The following is a 17165-nucleotide window of genomic DNA, read 5'->3' as shown; positions in this document are numbered from 1 at the left end:
CTGGGGCTTGTGGCTGCTTCCCGCCTTCCACCCTCAGAACAGGGCTGGGGTCCCACGGCTCCAAAACCCAAAGCAGCGATTCCTGTTGCCCACTTGCGTCAGAGGTAAATCAAGTACAGTTTCAGCATCTAGATGCTGGGCCCCAGCACACGTCTAAGTGGGAGGCATCAGGAGGATCGGGGACCTGTTTGCAGCTCGAGTGGTCAGTCCCAGGTCACTCAGTGAAGGGCCCCGATGGGCCTGAGAACCAGCTGTCCTGCCACAGTGGGCACTGACCAGAGTGTCGGCCTGGGCCCTGGAGCTGTGACCCTGAGTGTTCCTAGGCTGCTCTGACAGCATCACGGGCAGGGGAGCTGTGAGGGCGGGAAGGACCGAGTTCTCCCGGGCTCCCTGGGGCCTGACCCTCAGCGCCTCTGCCCGTATTTGCTGGCTGTTTGCAGTTTCTTCTTTGCCCGCCTGGGCTTTGATAATCGGTTCCTTCTCATTCTGGCTCCATCCTGTTGGCTCAGGGCTCAGAGCTGGGGGATCCATGGGGCTCAGATGGGCTGCATCTTCCCCCCGCCCGGGGCCCCAGGCCTCCTCCGGCTTCCCTGAGCTCAGCTCAGGCCATTGTTGCCTGTGATGGGGTCACAGTTCCAGCCCCCCGTGCCCCGATCTCCCCTCCAGCTCTCCCGTCGGCCATCCACCTGTCCTGACCCCTACCCCTCTGGCTGTGTCCCTCACTCACCCCGCTGGGCGCCCACCTCTCTTCCTCAGCCCCTGGGGCCCAGCAGTTCTGCTTCCTGCTCTCGACCCGGGCAGGTGGCCTGGGCATCAACCTGGCCACGGCGGACACGGTCATCATCTATGACTCAGACTGGAACCCACACAATGACATCCAGGTGTGTGGCCCTCTCAGAGAACCCTCTCAGAGGGCCCCTCGCTGACCCTGGCTCTGTGGGCTTCCCCTCCCTCCCCCCACAGACTGTCTCAGGGCTTTACCCCTCCCTGGACCCGCCTCGTGGAGTCCCAGCCCCAAGAGGGACCTGGGAGGTGAGCCCCTCCAGCTCCTTCATTGTACAAAAGAGGAAACAGCCCAGGGAGGGCAGGGGATGTGTCCAAGAACACGCAGCGATCTGTGTGACCATGACCCCTGGTCTGTCCCATCAGTCTTAGGGTCAAGGCCGTGGAGTGGGGCAGGATGAGGGGGTCCTGGGACCCAGAGGGGGCCAGTTTGGGAGGAACAGGAAAATAGAGTTGAGGGGACAAGGCCTGCGGAGGTGGGGAGGGGAAGAGATGGAGGCGGGGGCAATGGGGCTGGTGAGGAAGGATGGGAGGGTTGGGGGGCAGGGGTTGTGGGAGTAGAGACACACTCTGCTGTCCATGGCCACCCCTCTCGGGGCAGGGCTGGGCACGCACACACTTTACACTCTTGGGGCGCACACACAAACTCATGTCTCATGCACACGTGTGTGCACCTGTGCACCGTCACCCACACAGATCTAATCACACCGGATCACGTCACGCGGACACCTAACGCGCAAATCCCTGGGCATGTCCTCATATCACACCCTGTCCTCACAGGGTGGCTGTGCATCCCCAACAGGTGGGCTTACGGTCCCACTAGTGGTCACTCCCGGGGAGGTGCAGCCCCCATCTTGGCACGAGCGCCATCAGAGCCCCGTGTGGCTGCTCACTGGCCACACTGCCGCTCACACCCCTGCCTTGCACACCTGCAGTCACACCGAGTTCCATCTGCATAGGCACCCAGGCCCACAGGAGACCACACAGGATGCGAGCACAGCTGCCCTGGTGCACGCACATCTCCACAGGCAGTCAGGCAGCTGGTTCCATATGGAGCGCGTTCATGAGCCCATGTGCGTGCCTCCCCCCACCCTCCGATACCTGACCCTGAGCCCCCAGCCCTCGGTTGAGCTATGGGTGCTAAGCTGCAGGTTGCCCCCAGGCCTTCAGCCGCGCCCACCGCATCGGGCAGAACAAGAAGGTGATGATCTACCGCTTCGTGACGCGGGCCTCGGTGGAGGAGCGTATCACGCAGGTGGCCAAGCGCAAGATGATGCTAACCCATCTGGTGGTGCGGCCCGGCCTGGGCTCCAAGTCCGGCTCCATGACCAAGCAGGAGCTGGACGACATCCTCAAGTTCGGCACGGAGGAGCTCTTCAAGGACGACGTGGAGGGTGGGTATCCTGGGTGCCGGCGCCTCGGGGGGTGGTCCTGCTTGAGACACTCCCTTCGCAGGGCATTTCCAGTGTGCAGCCTTTCCCTCCTCTGCTCCCCCCTCCTGGCCAGGATGGGCAGGGCCAGGGTGGCATCTCTGGGTGCTGCCCCCCAGCTCTGCGGCCCCCCCACCTCTGTCCTCCAGGCATGATGTCTCAGGGCCAGAGGCCCGTCACGCCCATCCCTGATGTCCAGTCCTCCAAAGGGGGAGCCCTGGCCGCCAGCGCGAAGAAAAAGCACGGCAGCACCCCGCCAGGTAGGGGCCAACCCAGCCCAGCCTCCGGACCTCCTGTACCCCGGATGGCTGCTCCTGGAGAGGAAGGGGCCCCCCAAACCCATTTTGTCAGGTTCCCCCGCCTGTGGACTGTAGCTAGGTGGGCAGTGGGCTGTTACATTGTCTGATCACCGTGCTCCTCTGTTGCAACCCCTGGAGGGGACTGGGAAGGGCCGCTGTCTGAAATCTGTCCTAGTGGGGGTCCCCCAATTCTGCACCCCGTCTGCCCCCAGGTGACAGCAAGGACGTGGAGGACAGCAGTGTGATCCACTATGATGATGCGGCCATCTCCAAGCTGCTGGACCGCAACCAGGATGCCACGGATGACACGGAGCTGCAGAACATGAACGAATACCTGAGCTCCTTCAAGGTGGCGCAGTACGTGGTGCGCGAGGAGGACGGCGTGGTAAGCCCCGCCCCTCCTAGGCCCCGCCCCAGAGACCACGCCCCTCCCTTCAGCGGCTCCACCCATCTGCGGCCGCGCCGCGCCCCTACCGCAGCTTTTCCATCTACGCGCTCGGAAACCGCTTATCCCGAAGGCCGGCTCCCTGGTCTCCTGAGTGGGCCCTCCACCTTCCACGTGGACCCTGGGTGCTAATTATTCTTCCACGTGCCGTTTTCCTTTTGAAACTGGGGGCCTCCTGAGGACAAGGGTGGGGCTTATTCTGTTCTATACCCCAGTGCTTGGCACAAGGCCAGGGAGTACTTGGGGAGTGAATGAATGAATGAATTTCCATGGCAGGAGCAAAAAGGGGAAGAACACATGGGGCTGGGGGTGATCAGGGAAGGCTTCCTGGAGTAGGCAGGCTTTCCAGTTCCTCCTTGAGCCCCTAGAGGGTGAGATGTGGTAGAGGCAGCGAGGCCTCCTAGGGGCGGAGATGCGCGCTGGCCCCGCCCTCACGGAGCCCACGGCACCTGCGTCCCCAGGAGGAGGTGGAGCGGGAGATCATCAAGCAGGAGGAGAACGTGGACCCCGACTACTGGGAGAAGCTGCTCCGGCACCACTACGAGCAGCAGCAGGAGGACCTGGCCCGCAACCTGGGCAAAGGCAAGCGCGTCCGCAAGCAGGTCAACTACAACGACGCCTCCCAGGAGGACCAGGGTGCGTGCCTGGTGGGCGGGGTCATGCCGGAGGGGAGGGCATCCCTGTGGCAGGAAGCCCTGGCGGTGGGGGGTAGGGGCCGTGTGGAGTGGCCTGAGTCGGGAGGCGGTGGGGAGAGCTTCTTGGAGAAAGGGGCAGCTGTGGGGTGTTTGGGGGAACAAGATGATCTCACGGCTAGTGGTGTGACTTTAGGCAAGCCTCAGTTCCTCTGCCTGTAAAATAGGGATGACGGTGGCATGAGGCCTTAGGACGTAGTGCAGGGTTGCAGGGATGCTCCGGGAGCTCACAGGAAGTACGCGAGGGCTGTTTTCGTTGTCACTGTTCTCGGGCTGGAGTGTAGGGGTTTGGTGTGGCCCTGGGTGTGGGGGGCTCGGGTGGGCTTCTGCTGGCACAGCTCACCCTGCACCCCTCTGCCTGACCCCCCCCCCCCCAGGGGGGGGGGGGCCCCCCCCTGCCACAACTGGAGAAAGCCCTGATGCAGAAACGAAGATCCAACCCAGCCATAAATAAATAAATAAATTTATTTATTTGAAAAAGAGTATTTTCTTTGTACACATTCTCTTTCTCTCCTTTGATGCCTGTTCTCTACCCCCCCCAGAGTGGCAGGACGAGCTCTCAGACAACCAGTCTGAATACTCCATTGGATCCGAGGATGAGGACGAGGACTTTGAAGAAAGGCCGGAAGGGCAGAGTGAGTCTCAGCGCTGGGCCGGGACCCAGGCGGCGTGCCGGGGAGCTGGTGGTCAGCGTGGGGCACCCTGGGGGCATCAGGACAAGCGTCCGTCCTCCGGAGTGGGTCCTGAGGGGCCTGCTGTCCTGGGGCGAGCTGCTGGGTGGGCTGGGTCAGGACCCCGGGCCCGGCTGAGGGGTCGTGGCGGGCTGCTCCCCCAGGTGGACGGCGACAATCCAGGAGGCAGCTGAAGAGCGACAGGGACAAGCCCCTGCCCCCGCTTCTCGCCCGGGTCGGCGGCAACATTGAGGTGGGGCCTGCGTGCGCCCCCCCCCACTCGCTCAGCTCCCCTTCCCCGGATTCCTCTCATCCCCTTTCAGAGCAAAGAGCTCCCTGCTGCTGCCACTCCCAGGGCGCAGAGGAGGGGCGGGAGGGCTGGGGGGTCCCGCTGGGTCAGTGCCAAGTAGAGGTGGGCCTGGGCCGTGCCCCTCTGGGTCCTGCCCCCGCCGGAGGCCCCTGCTCCTCCGTGCTGCTCCCTTCCCTGTGCTATTCTCCCTCGTCTCTGAATTCCCCGCTCCCTCACCCTGATCTCCACCGGCTCAGGTGCTGGGCTTTAACGCCCGACAGCGGAAGGCCTTTTTGAACGCCATCATGCGCTGGGGCATGCCTCCCCAGGACGCCTTCAACTCCCACTGGCTGGTGCGGGACCTTCGCGGGAAGAGTGAGAAGGAGTTTAGGTAAAGGGGCTGAGGTGGTGGCCCAGGGCGTGGCCGCCCGCCCTGGAGTGGCAGGCTCCGGCTAGGGGAGCCAGCACGATGGGTGGTGTTTCCGCCAGGTTAAGGGCATCTGGAGAGCTCACTGCTGTCTGATGTTGGTGTGCCTGGGGTCCAGGCCTGGGCAGGGCTCATTTGCAGAGAACGCTGACCAGTCCCCTCTGCCAGAGCAGCTGGTGTTAACGGCCGCGCGAAGGATCTGGGTTATATGCGGGGCAAGGGCTGTCCCAGGAGGATCCCCTGCCCGGGGGCCCTCTCTGTCCTTCCGTGGGGCCTGACCCAGCCAGGCCCAGTTGGGAGGCAGGCGACGGGTGATGGTTCCAGCCAGGAGGCCCCCCACTCCCTGAGCCCCCGTCCCCCCACCCCAGAGCCTACGTGTCACTCTTCATGCGGCACCTGTGTGAGCCGGGGGCAGACGGCGCGGAGACCTTCGCCGACGGCGTGCCCCGCGAGGGCCTCTCCAGGCAGCACGTGCTCACGCGCATCGGGGTCATGTCACTAGTTAGGAAGAAGGTGGGTGAGTAGCCTTTGCTGGGCTTTTCCTGGTGGCCGACCACGGCCCAGGTGTGCCCCTGGGGCTCGGCGGGCAGAGGGCAAGTGCCTGGCTGTCCAGGGTCTGAGTCAGGCTAGAGGCATGGACCCACGATGCCTCTCTGGGTGGGGAAGTCGGAGCGGGTGGGGACTGGAGGCCGGGTTGGCGCGTGGGGACGGGCTGGGGGTTTTGCAGTCAGAAGGGCATGTGGCCTGGCCAGCCTCGGGTGGAGGCGGCACCTCTGCCTCACCCCAAGCCCGGCACGCCCCCAGTCCCACGGGCCGCCCTGAGGCCCTCAGTTCTGAGCTGCGACCGCCTCCCTCCCTGCTTCCCTCCCACCTGCCTCAGGTTCAGGAGTTTGAGCACGTCAATGGAAAGTACAGCACCCCGGATTTGATCCCTGAGGGGCCCGAGGGCAAGAAGCCAGGCGAGGTCATCTCCTCGGATCCCAACACACCAGTGCCCGCCAGCCCTGCCCACCTTCTGCCTGCCCCGTTGGGCCTGCCAGGTCTGGGCTCTGTCGAGCAGGGGAGGGCACCTGGGTCACGGGAGGTGGCGAGACCCCACGTCCTCCCCACGTCCCACGAGGGCTGGCCTCCCTCCCCGCCCAAAGCTTCTGGCTGCAGCAGTGTCACTCCGCTGAGAGATTCTCTTTTGCATGACAGTTTTGAGATGTCGTTCACACACCACCGTGTTCCATCTTTAAAGCTGTGTTATCCGGTCGTTTCTGGTAGATTCATAGGATTGTGCAACCATTGCCTCTAATTCCAGAATGTTTTCATCACCCCAAAGAGAAACACATACTCATTAGCAGTGGCTCCACATTCCTTCTCCTCGCATCTTCCTCAGCAACCACTAATCTACTTTCTGTCTCTATGGGTTTGCCTATTCTGGACATTTCATGTAAATGAAATTATACACTCTGTGGCCTTTTGCCCGGCTTCTTTCACTAGCGTAATATTTTCCAGGTTCATCCATGTTGTAGGGTATCAGCACTTCATTCCTTTCTGTGGCCAAATACTATTCCATTGTTTGGAATCCACCACATTTTGTGTATCCACTCATCAGTTGATGGATTTTGGGTTGTTTCTACCTTTTGGCTATTGTGGGTAATATTGTGAGCAACATTGCTTTGAACTTTTGTGTTCAACTGAAAACAAGTGTCTTCATTTCTCTTGGGCGTATAGCTAGCGATGGAATCACCGGGTCACGTGGTATAACGTTTTGAGGAACTGCCAAACTTTTTCACAGCGACCACACCATTTTTCATTCCCACCAGCCACGTGTGAGGTTCCAGTTTCTCTACATCCTCACCAGCACTTGTCTGACTTTTTGCTTACAGCCATCCTAGTGGGTGTGAAGGGGCGTTTCGTTGTGGGTTTTTTTTTTTAATAAACTTTTAATTTATTTATTTATCTTTGGCTGTGTTGGGTCTTCGTTGTTGCGCGTGGGCTTTAGTTGTGAAGAGCGGGCACTACTCTTTGTTGAGGTGCGACGGCTTCCCATTGCGGTGGCTTCTCTTGTTGCAGAGGACGGGCTCTAGATGCACGGGCTTCAGTAGTTGTGGCACGTGGGCTCAGTAGTTGTGGCACACGGGCTTAGTGGCTCCGCGGCATGTGGGATCTTCCCGGACCAGGGCTCGAACCCGTTTCCCCTGCACTGGCAGGCGGATTCTTAACCACTGCACCACCACGGAAGTCCCTCGTTGTGGTTTTGATTTGCATCTCTCTTTTGATTTGCATTTCCCTTTTGATTTGCATCTTTGATGGCTGAAGATGTTGAGAATATTTTCATGTGCTTCTGGGCCATTTGTGCGTCTTCTTTGGAGAAATGTCATTTCAGATCCTTGGTCCTTCTTTAATGGGTTATTTGCCTTTTTGGTGATTCATGTGTTTATCTGGGCAAAGCATCTTCCCTCAGTCAGATCCCTCAGGCCATGGGCGTCCTACCTATCCCAGGTGACAGGTGAGGCCCCGAGAGGCTCAGCGCCTTTGAGGACATCCTGCTTCTGGGCACAAGTGCCCTCTAGTTTACTAGACATACCTAGTTTACTTCCTGGCCCCGTGTGCCCGTGGGCAAGTCCCTTACCCTGCGAGGTAGTGACCACCTCCCAGGGCTACTCAGAGCACGTGGGTCACTGGCCCTTTGCAGGATCAAGAACTGACTCAGCGTGGGGGAGGCACGTGGCCAGTCAACCAGCCTGAAAGCCGGGACCACACCCAGCCGTCCTGGCTCCTAGTCTGGGCCTCCACCTACCTCGCTTCCCGGCTTCCAGATGGGAGGCCACCCCCCGCCCCGCATGTAGCTCCGTCCTGTCGGCCCCTGGCTTTGGCCTTACTGGGCCTAGGGTCCTCCCAGGCTCCTCACGTTGCAGGCCTGGCCTGGGTGCTCTCACTCACCTGGTTCACCTGTCCTTCTGGAGGTGCCGGGCCCAGGATCCTCTCTGGCGCCCCATTTTCTGCCCTTCTCCCCCTCCCCGCCCCAGCTCACCTGTCTCACCCCATCTCCCTTGATCTTTCAGACAAAATGGAAGCCCAGCTGGGCTACTTGGAAGAGAAGGAGCTGGGGGTGCAGAAGCCAAAGAAGCCCCCAGAAATCCAGGTATGGAAGATGTAGGTGTCTGGGCCCCTGTGGGATGGGGGTGGCTCTGGGGACCTTCTCAGGCTTTGCCGAGGCAGCTGTCACTCAGGCCCCCTGGTTCCAAGTTCCAGCCTCTATGTCTGGGGAGCGGGTCGGGAGCAATCAGTGGGAGCCGGGAGAGTGCATTCCGAGCCCAGCTCGCCGTCCCTGCCTCCACTCCTGTTGAGGCTCCAGGCCCCGCAGCTCCCGAGTCTGTCCTCCCTAGGCCCTGCCAACTGCCCTGGACAGAGCGGAGGGTGAGGACAAGCACGAGAGCTCAGATGGCAAGGAGAGGGCCCGAGAGGAGCGACCGGAGGAGATGGAGAAGGCCCAGCCCTCCCCAGAGCAGCTGCCGAAAGGTGCGGGCTTCCACCCTGATGCAGTGTCAGGCCTGGGTCAGGGAAGGGCAGCCAGGCCGCGCTCTACCCCATGTCTCACTGGCCGGGTGGCAGACTGTGCATTGCTCTGTCCTAGCACCATAGGTCCCAGGGTGAGGGAAGAGCCAGGGGCTCAGTTCTCTACACGTGGGCTTTAACTTTTCCTGCTATACAGTTTGGGGGTTATTGGGCTACATCTTTTTTTTTTTTTTTAAATAATTTTATTTATTTAATTTTCGGGGCGTTGGGTCTTTGTTGCTGCGCGCGGGCTTTCTCTAGTTGCGACGAGCGGGGGCTGCTCTTCGTTGCAGTGCGTGGGCTTCTCATTGCGGTGGCTTCTCTTGCTGCTGAGCACGGGCTCTAGGGTGCGCGGGCTTCAGTAGTTGTGGCTCGCGGGCTCTGGAGCGCAGGCTCAGTAGTTGTGGTGCACGGGCTTTCTTGCTCGGTGCCATGTGGGATCTTCCCAGACCAGGGCTCGAACCCATGTCCCCTGCATTGGCAGGCGGATTCTTAACCACTGCGCCACCAGGGAAACCCGGGCTACATCTTTTTATTAGTTATTTCTGAATCAGTGGCCTCGTGGTCTGAACACATGAGTCTGTATAATATTGTTTTTATACGATACTGTTGAAACCTGCTTTCTGGCTTAATGTGGTCAGATCTTGTAAATACTTATGTGTGCTTGAAAAGAATGTTTGTCCTTTCATTGCTGGGTGTAAGGTTCTAAATATATGCATTAGATCATTATGTTGTTCAGATTATTTTATATCCTTACTTTTTTTTGGTTTGCTTTGACCAGTCACATCTGAGAGACTTGTGTTAAAATCTCTCATTCTCTGTCCTCGTAAGGCCAGATATTGTTTCGTGTAGTTTGAGATTGGCTTGTTAGGTGCATATTGGTTCAGGTTTTTTATAATTTGCTGGTGAAGTGTTTCTGTTTATTATGTAATAACCTTCTTATCCCTCCTGACACTTTCTGCTTTAAGATTCATTTAGGCTGATTTGGATTGAGCTTATTTTTGTTTAGTATACACTTGGTGTATTTTTTTTTTTTTCTTTCTTTTTGGCCATGCCGTGCAGCATGCGGGATCTTAGTTCCCTGACCGGGGATTGAACCTGGGACCCCTGCAGTGGAAGCGCAGAGTCCTAACCACTGGACCGCCAGGGAATTCCCATACTTGGTGTATTTTTTTCTATCTTTTTACTTAAAAGTATAAATGAAAACTTTATTGCGATATAATTCACATTCCATACAGTTCACCCATTTAAGTATATCATACAGTAGTTTTTATATATTCACAGCATTCTAGAATCATCAGCACAATTAACTGTAGAACATTTTCATCATTCCAGAAAGAAACCCTATGCCCATTAGCCTATTTTCTCCTCCCCACAGGCTGTGGCAATCACTAATTTACTTTCTGTCTCTTTGGATTTGCCTGCTCTGGACATTTCATATAAATGGAATCATAAAATATATGCTTTTTTATGTGTGACTTCTTTCACTAAGCACAGTGTTTTCAAGGTTCATCAGTTTTGTACCATGTATTGGAACTTCATTCCTTTTTGCTGAATAACATTCTACTCTGTGGATAGACTATATCTTATTTTTCCATTCATCAGTTGATGGACTAACCCAACATCAGTTGGGTTATTTTGCCTTTTGGCTGTTATGAATAATGCTGCTGTGAACATTTGTATATAGGTATTTGTGTGGACATAGATTTCAGTTCTCTTGGTTATATACATAGGAGTGGAATTGTTGGATTGTATGGTAACTCTAATATTTTGAGGAACTGCCAGATTGTTTGCTACAGTGGCTGCACCATGTTACATTCCCACCAGCAGTGTATAGTTTTCCAATTTCTCCACATCCTGGCCAACACTTGTTATTATCTCTCTTTTTGATTATAGCCATCCTAGTGGGTGAAGAGTCATAGCTCAAGTGGTTTTTTTTTTTTTTTTTTTTTTTTTTTTTTTTGTGGTACTCGGGCCTCTCACTGTTGTGGCCTCTCCCGTTGCGGAGCACAGGCTCCGGACGCGCAGGCTCAGCGACCATGGCTCACGGGCCCAGCCGCTCTGCGGCATGTGCGATCCTCCTGGACCGGGGCACGAACCCGCGTCCCCTTGCATCGGCAGGCGGACTCTCAACCACTGCGCCACCAGGGAAGCCCTCAAGTGGTTTTGATTTGTATTTCCCTTCTGTGTAAAGATGTTGAGTATCTCTTCAAGTGTTATTGGCCATTTGTTCATTTTTGCTGGAGAAATGTCTTTTCAGATCCTTTTGTCCATTTTTTTTTTTTTTTTTTTTTTTGCGGTACGTGGGCCTCTCACTGTTGTGGCCTCTCCCGTTGCGGAGCACAGGCTCCGGACGTGCAGGCTCAGCGGCCATGGCTCACGGGCCTAGCCGCTCCGCAGCATGTGGGATCTTCTCAGACCAGGGCACGAACCCGTGTCCCCTGCATCGGCAGGCATACTCTCAACCACTGCGCCACCAGGGAAGCCCTCTTTCGTCCATTTTTTAATTGGGTTATTTGTCTTTTTATTATTGAGTTATGAGTTCTTTATAATACATGTTCCACATCAGATACGGTGATTTGCAAGTATTTTCTTCCATTTCTTAATTTTTAATCTATCTGTGTAATTAAGTTTTAGGTATATCTTTTGTAAACAGTATATGGTGGGATTTGTTGTTTTAAATCTAATCATAGAATCTCTACCTTTTAGCTGGCAAATTTAATCTCATTACATTTATTGTAATAGCTAGGTATTTGGATGAATTTCTACTCTTATTTTGTGCTTTATACCACCCTTGCCTTTTCTTCTTGTTTCTCCTGACATCTCTTGGATTGATCACATTTTCTTTCTATTTTCCCCTTTTCCCCTCAACTTCTTTGGAAGGTTTACAGTCAATTCTATCTTGTACTCTTAAATTTTTAACATGTCACCTCCTGAATGCTATAAGGACTGTAGGCAACTTTAGCTCTGATGCACTCCCTTTTCATCTTCCATGTACTGTTGCTTATTTCTAAAAGTTTTGTGTTTGCTTGTTTGTTCATTGTTGCTTTGTTCAGTGTCCTCATTCCCAAAATACACCTTTCAATGGTGCTTTCAGCAAATTTCTGTGGATGGCAAATTCTCTCATTATGGGTTATTTTTCCTTTACATCTTATTGTATTTTTCTTGAATAATAGCAGAATTCGAGGTGGGGTAGGGGTTTTCCCTCAGCACTTGAAGATGTTATTTCTTTTGTATTCTGGCTTGCATTGTGCTGAGAAGGCTGCTCTCGGGGTAATTGCTGCTCCTTTGTAGGAAACCTGCCTTTTCTATCTTTCCTAACACGGAAAGACCATTTGTAAGATACTCTATTTGTCTTTGGTCATGTGCAATTTCACAACAATGAAATTTTTATTTATCCTGCTTATGACTGACTGTGATTCTTTCTTTCTTTTTTCTTTTTTTTACTGACTGTGATTCTTAAAGCTGAGTGTTGTGTCTTCTATTGGTTATCAGCAGATTCTCAGTCACTCCCTCGCTGAATGTTATCTTTCCTCCCATTATGTTTATTTTCTCCTGGCATTCCTCTTACTCATCAATTCATTCATTCACCCAACAAATACATATTGAAGGCCTGCTGTGTGTTGGGGGCTGTCCTAGACTCTGGGGACACAGACAGTGAACCAAAGCCAAAGCCTTCACATGGAATTTGTATTCTACTGGGGGACTCAGGTGATCAGCAATAAGCACAAGTAGGTCTTGTTCAATAACAGACTCCAAATGCAATGAAGAAAAGAAAGCAGGTACAAGGTTTGTGAAAGAGGGAGGTGGACGTGTCTTTCACATCTTTTACTTTTTTGTTTCTGTGCAAGGCTTTTGTTTCTATGCAAGGCTTTTTGAGTCATCCTCAGATCTAGCTTCAGTTCCTACTTTCTTTTGTACAGCTATTTTGTACAGCTATTCATTTGTATTATTTTCTATGGTTGCAAAACAAATGATTACAAATTTAGCAGCATGAAGCAACACCCGTGTATTGGCTCACAGTTGCATGGGTCCGAAGTCTGGGGTGGTGTGGCAGGGTTCCCTGCCAAGGGGCTTGCAAGACTGAAGTTAAGGCATTGGCTGAGCCGAGTTCTCATCTGAAGCCTTGGGGGAAAATCTGCTTCCAAGCTCATTCTTGCTGTTGGCCGACTTCAGCTCCTTAGGGTTGGAGGACTGATGCCTCCTTTGCTGGCTCTCAGCTGGGGGGCGATTCTTAGCACCTAGACGCTGCCTACATTGCTTGCCATGGGGCTCACTCCATGTTCAAGCCAGCAATGGTGCACCAGTCCCCCTCAGGCTTCAGATCTCTGACATCATTTTCTGTGACCATTCAGAGAAAACTCTGCTTTTAAACGGCTGGTGTGATGAGGTCAGGCCCACCTGGATAATCTCCCTCTTTTAAGATCACCTGTGTCTTATCGCATGACCTTCTCAGGGGAGTAGAATCCATCACATTCACAGTCCTGACGACTATGTACAAGGCTTGTTCTCCAGGGTCAGGAAGTCATGAGGACGTCTTAGAAATCTGCAAGGAGATGTCTAAAATGTTAGTGATTATGTATTTCATTTCTAGAAGTTTTATCTGGCTTTTTCTACTTCCTTTTTTTTTCTTTTTGATTTGTCTTTTCTTACGGATTCTCTTCCTTTTTATTCTCTCTGTCTGGCTGTGGGTGTTGTTTTCTGAGTTTCATTTGGGTGCATCTTCGTCAGAGATTGTTTTATCCATGAGAACCCATGTCATTCCTGGGTAGCAGGAAATGTCTCCCCTTCTATATCCATGAAGCCCAGGGCCTAGTGGTCTCACTAGTGACTTGGCTGATCTGGGACCAGTCTTTATGGCACAATTCAGATTCCACAGCCTGCATGCCTTGCTTGGTGTTGGGTTTGGACCCTCACTGGGGGCTTTCTGTCCCCTAGATTCCATGTGGGAGCCAGGCTTCCTCAGCTTGGCCATGAGCTGGTGGATGGAACTTTCCCGCTTTTGCAGAGAGCACAGCAGTTTGAGGGTGTTGGTTCATTGGTTTAATTCCAGTTCTCTGCATCTCTGGGGCTTGTGGCCTCATCCTTCCTGTCTGGTGTTGAGACACAGCTGGAGCCCCCCAGGCCTCTTCCTGGTGTCCAGTCACCCTCTGCCCAGGCCCCCAGCATGTGCTTCTCGAGCTTTGAGTTTCCATTCATTTATGGCACCTGGCAATCTCCTTTTCTTCTTGTGAGTGCACCTGTGTGTTTTTTTAATGTGATAGATATTGCCTGACATTTCTGGGTGTCTGTAAGAGGGGTTTTGTGTTAACGAAGCCCTGACATGTTGCCAGAACTTTGAGTCCTCTGGTTATCATTGTGGTAGGGAGCGTTCGGAGACTGTGCCTTGAGAAGTTTGGGGGGAGGGTGCTGCTGGGATGGGCGGGTGGGGTGAGGTCCCGACCCCACCCTGCCTCCCCAGAGAGCCCTCCCTGATGGCACCTGGTGGACTTGTGAGTAAGACGGTGGAGAGGATTCCGTGCATGGCTGAAGCGCTGTTGGGAAGCCGCCAGCCCGGAGTCTCCTCTGCCCTTGCGGGGACCCCTACGCACTCTGAACACACTTTGTCTTGCAGAAGTGCTCACTGAGAAGGACAAGATTCTGGACAAGTTGGAGCTGAGCTTGATTCACAGCAGAGGCGATAGCAGTGATTTCAGGCCAGGTTTGGGGCTCTTGCATGTGCTCTGTCCTGTGTCCCTTGGTCTCTTGAGGGAACCATCTGGAGCCTCTTGGGCCTCTTTCAGCCTCCTGGGTACCGTCCCCGTGGCCCCAGACCCTGATCAGAGCTGCTGGGTGGGAGCCTGGACTTGCCAGCCACTCAGGGGACAGACCCTCCACCTCCTCTCTCCTGACCCCTCCTGTGGCCCCGGCCACCACCAGGGGGAAGGAGAGCTGGTCATAGAGTTTGGCCTAGAGCATTTGGGGTTCAGCTGGCAGCCTGTGTCCTTCTAAATGCTGGAATGTTCTGGAACAGTCGTCCCCAGATCAGAGCCCCAAGGCGGCACTGCCCACCTTCAACATAAGCTGCATTTTCACAGTCCCCCGCATCTCCCCACCCCCATCCCCAGGTGGTTCTGACTTGGTGGAGGGACACTCAGGCTTGGAGCAGCCCTCCCTGCTCAGGATGGAGAGAGGGGGCTGCTGGCTTGTCTGTTTCAAATCCCTTTGGGCAGTGAGCCCCTTGCGGGTGGGAAGATGTGATTCCCGCTTGCCTTTGGGTCCCCAGTGCTTGGGGGAAAGAGGCCCCTGGGCAGTGCCTTTGGGATGGATAGATGAAGGTGGGTCTGTCCTCCCACAGATGACCCCAAAGCCGAGGAGAAGGAGCCCATTGAAACACAGCAAAATGGTGACAAAGAGGAAGATGAGGAAGGGAAGAGGGAGGATAAGATCGGGAAGTTCAAGTTCATGTTCAACATTGCAGACGGGGGCTTCACAGGTACTGGGGTGGGGCCGTGGGCAGAGAGCTGTGCCTGTGTGTGTCACAGGCTTCCTGATGGTGGGTGCCAGGAGTCTGGGCAAATGGTTATATTATACTAACGTGTGAATGGTTGACAAAAATCCGCAGTATAACCTTTCCTAGTAACACTGGAACACTGAACCTCTCGGGGTGGGGAGATGGTAGGTAGTGAGGGAGAGACTTTCCTAGGCCCACCTCTGTGGGGGCTGGGGGGCACCTCATTCTGCTTCCCTTGGCTGGCTTCCCAGAGCTACACACACTGTGGCAGAACGAGGAACGTGCTGCTGTGTCCTCGGGGAAAATCTATGACATCTGGCACCGGCGCCATGACTACTGGCTGCTGGCAGGCATCGTGACGTATCCTTGGCCAAGCCGGGCCGGGCAGGACGGTGGTGTGTTCACCTGTGGACCTCAGGGAGGGGTGTGGGGCTTGTGGGGTGAGGAGTCAGGGGCTGGTGCTCCTAACCAGGTGCCAGGGACCCTTTCCTGGTGACGATGGCAGTGACTGTGATCGTAACGGTGGCTTGTCCCTTTATACTCAATACTCCATCCTCACAGCAGCCTTCCCAAAGGGTCACTACTACGATCCCCGTTACACAGAGGAGGAAACGGGTGCTCAGAGAGGCCAAGTGACTTGCTCAGGGACACACAGCCCTTCCATCTGACTCTACAACCAATGCTCCTAATTCCTACCTGATACAGACCTCACCTCCTCCCACTGATGACACCTGAAGGGTGCTTCACCATTTAGGAAGGCTTTCGTTCATTCATTCATTCTTCAATTCCATCTTTACTGATCACCTGTCATGTGCCAGGCACGGAGGATGCAGCCATGAACAAAACAGCCCCAAATCTCTGTCTACCCGGAGCTCACATCCTACTGGGGGTAGATGGCGAACAGCATAAATTAGCAAAGTGTGGGGTTCAAGGAACATGATAAAGGGAGGATGGGCAAAGGGAGCTTTGTGGGTGGGGCTTGCCTGTAATGTGGGAAGGTCAGAGAAAGCGACATTGAGTACAGACCTCCCAGAGACAAGGAGAGGGCCACACAGCTACCCGGGGGGAGCCACCCAGCAAAGCCGGCCTTCATGACGGCCTGGAGTGGGGCTGGTTATTATAACGAGAGGTGGAAAGCTGTAGATCAGGGGTCGGCAGACCTTTCCTGGGAGGGGCCGGGGAGTGGATATTTCAGGCTTTGCAGAGGACTCCTCCAGTCTGCCATGGTAGCAGAAGTAGCCACAATACGTTAACCAACAAGTGTGGCCGTGTTCCAATAAAACTTTTTTTACAAAAACAGGCTGTGGGCCGGATTTGGCCTGTGGACCCAGTCCTGGAGGTTAAGATGCTTGCAGCCAGCCTGCCTGGGTTGGAATCCTGACTCTGCCCCTCACTGACTGTGGGACTTTGGGCAAGAGATCTGCGTTGTGTTTATTTGTTCCCTCTGAAGGCTCTAGCGGAGGCCCCTTCCTCGCCTGTTCCCAGCTCCTGGTGGCGGCTGTCAGTCCTTGGCGTCCCTTGGCTTACAGCTGCACCATTCCAGTCACTGGATTAGTGCCCCCTCTCTCCTGGGATGACCCTTTCTTAATCTGATTACACCTGGAAATACCCTATTTCCAAATAGGGTCACAGCCACAGGTGCTGGGGGTTAGGACTTGGATGTTTCCATCCTCTGGGTTTTGGGGATGAAGGAGTTTATCTGATGAAGCCTCGGTGCCGTGTCTGGCCTCCTGGGGGCCCCTGTCGGTGGCCACTGGTTGTCAAGTCACCTTTGTCCACGTGCTCATCTTGCGGCCAAGGTTAATGACTATTTGGAGAGCACAAAGCCGGGGCGCCAAACCCCAGGCTGGTCTCCCGTGGCCAGGTTTGCCCTTAACGGTGCCCCACCCAGGCACGGCTATGCCCGTTGGCAGGACATCCAGAACGACCCGAGATACATGATCCTCAACGAGCCCTTCAAGTCCGAGATCCACAAGGGCAACTACCTGGAGATAAAGAACAAGTTCCTGGCCCGCAGGTTCAAGGTCAGAGTCCTCGGCTGGGCCGGGGACTGGGGGCGGGGTGCTGCCAGGGGCTGGGGGCGGGGCCAG

The 17165-nt window shown here is 54.8% G+C and overlaps 1 protein-coding gene and 1 non-coding gene across 2 annotated transcripts in view; one reads left to right on the top strand and one right to left on the bottom strand.

The window, feature by feature from the left end:
• The window catches only part of CHD5 (chromodomain helicase DNA binding protein 5), a 53332-nt gene that overhangs the window by 33785 nt on the left and 2382 nt on the right, over positions 1–17165 (top strand). Inside the window, exons 21-36 of the mRNA XM_007453281.1 lie at positions 757–881; positions 1946–2177; positions 2363–2473; positions 2725–2897; positions 3419–3593; positions 4192–4284; positions 4485–4573; positions 4867–5000; positions 5405–5549; positions 5917–6076; positions 8090–8169; positions 8414–8552; positions 14200–14283; positions 14920–15057; positions 15327–15435; positions 16967–17099. Coding sequence (XP_007453343.1) covers positions 757–881; positions 1946–2177; positions 2363–2473; positions 2725–2897; positions 3419–3593; positions 4192–4284; positions 4485–4573; positions 4867–5000; positions 5405–5549; positions 5917–6076; positions 8090–8169; positions 8414–8552; positions 14200–14283; positions 14920–15057; positions 15327–15435; positions 16967–17099 — 2120 coding nt within the window. The remainder of the gene's footprint in view (positions 1–756; positions 882–1945; positions 2178–2362; positions 2474–2724; positions 2898–3418; positions 3594–4191; positions 4285–4484; positions 4574–4866; positions 5001–5404; positions 5550–5916; positions 6077–8089; positions 8170–8413; positions 8553–14199; positions 14284–14919; positions 15058–15326; positions 15436–16966; positions 17100–17165) is intronic.
• TRNAG-UCC (transfer RNA glycine (anticodon UCC)) lies at positions 9660–9732 on the bottom strand. The gene has a single exon. It is a non-coding gene; the product is annotated as a tRNA-Gly (tRNA).

Source organism: Lipotes vexillifer, unplaced genomic scaffold (assembly GCF_000442215.2).
Source record: "Lipotes vexillifer unplaced genomic scaffold, Lipotes_vexillifer_v1.1 scaffold575, whole genome shotgun sequence".
In the NCBI taxonomy this organism is placed as follows: domain Eukaryota; kingdom Metazoa; phylum Chordata; class Mammalia; order Artiodactyla; family Lipotidae; genus Lipotes; species Lipotes vexillifer.
Note: the sequence above shows the minus strand (reverse complement) of the source record. Positions and strands in the feature narration are given on the sequence as shown.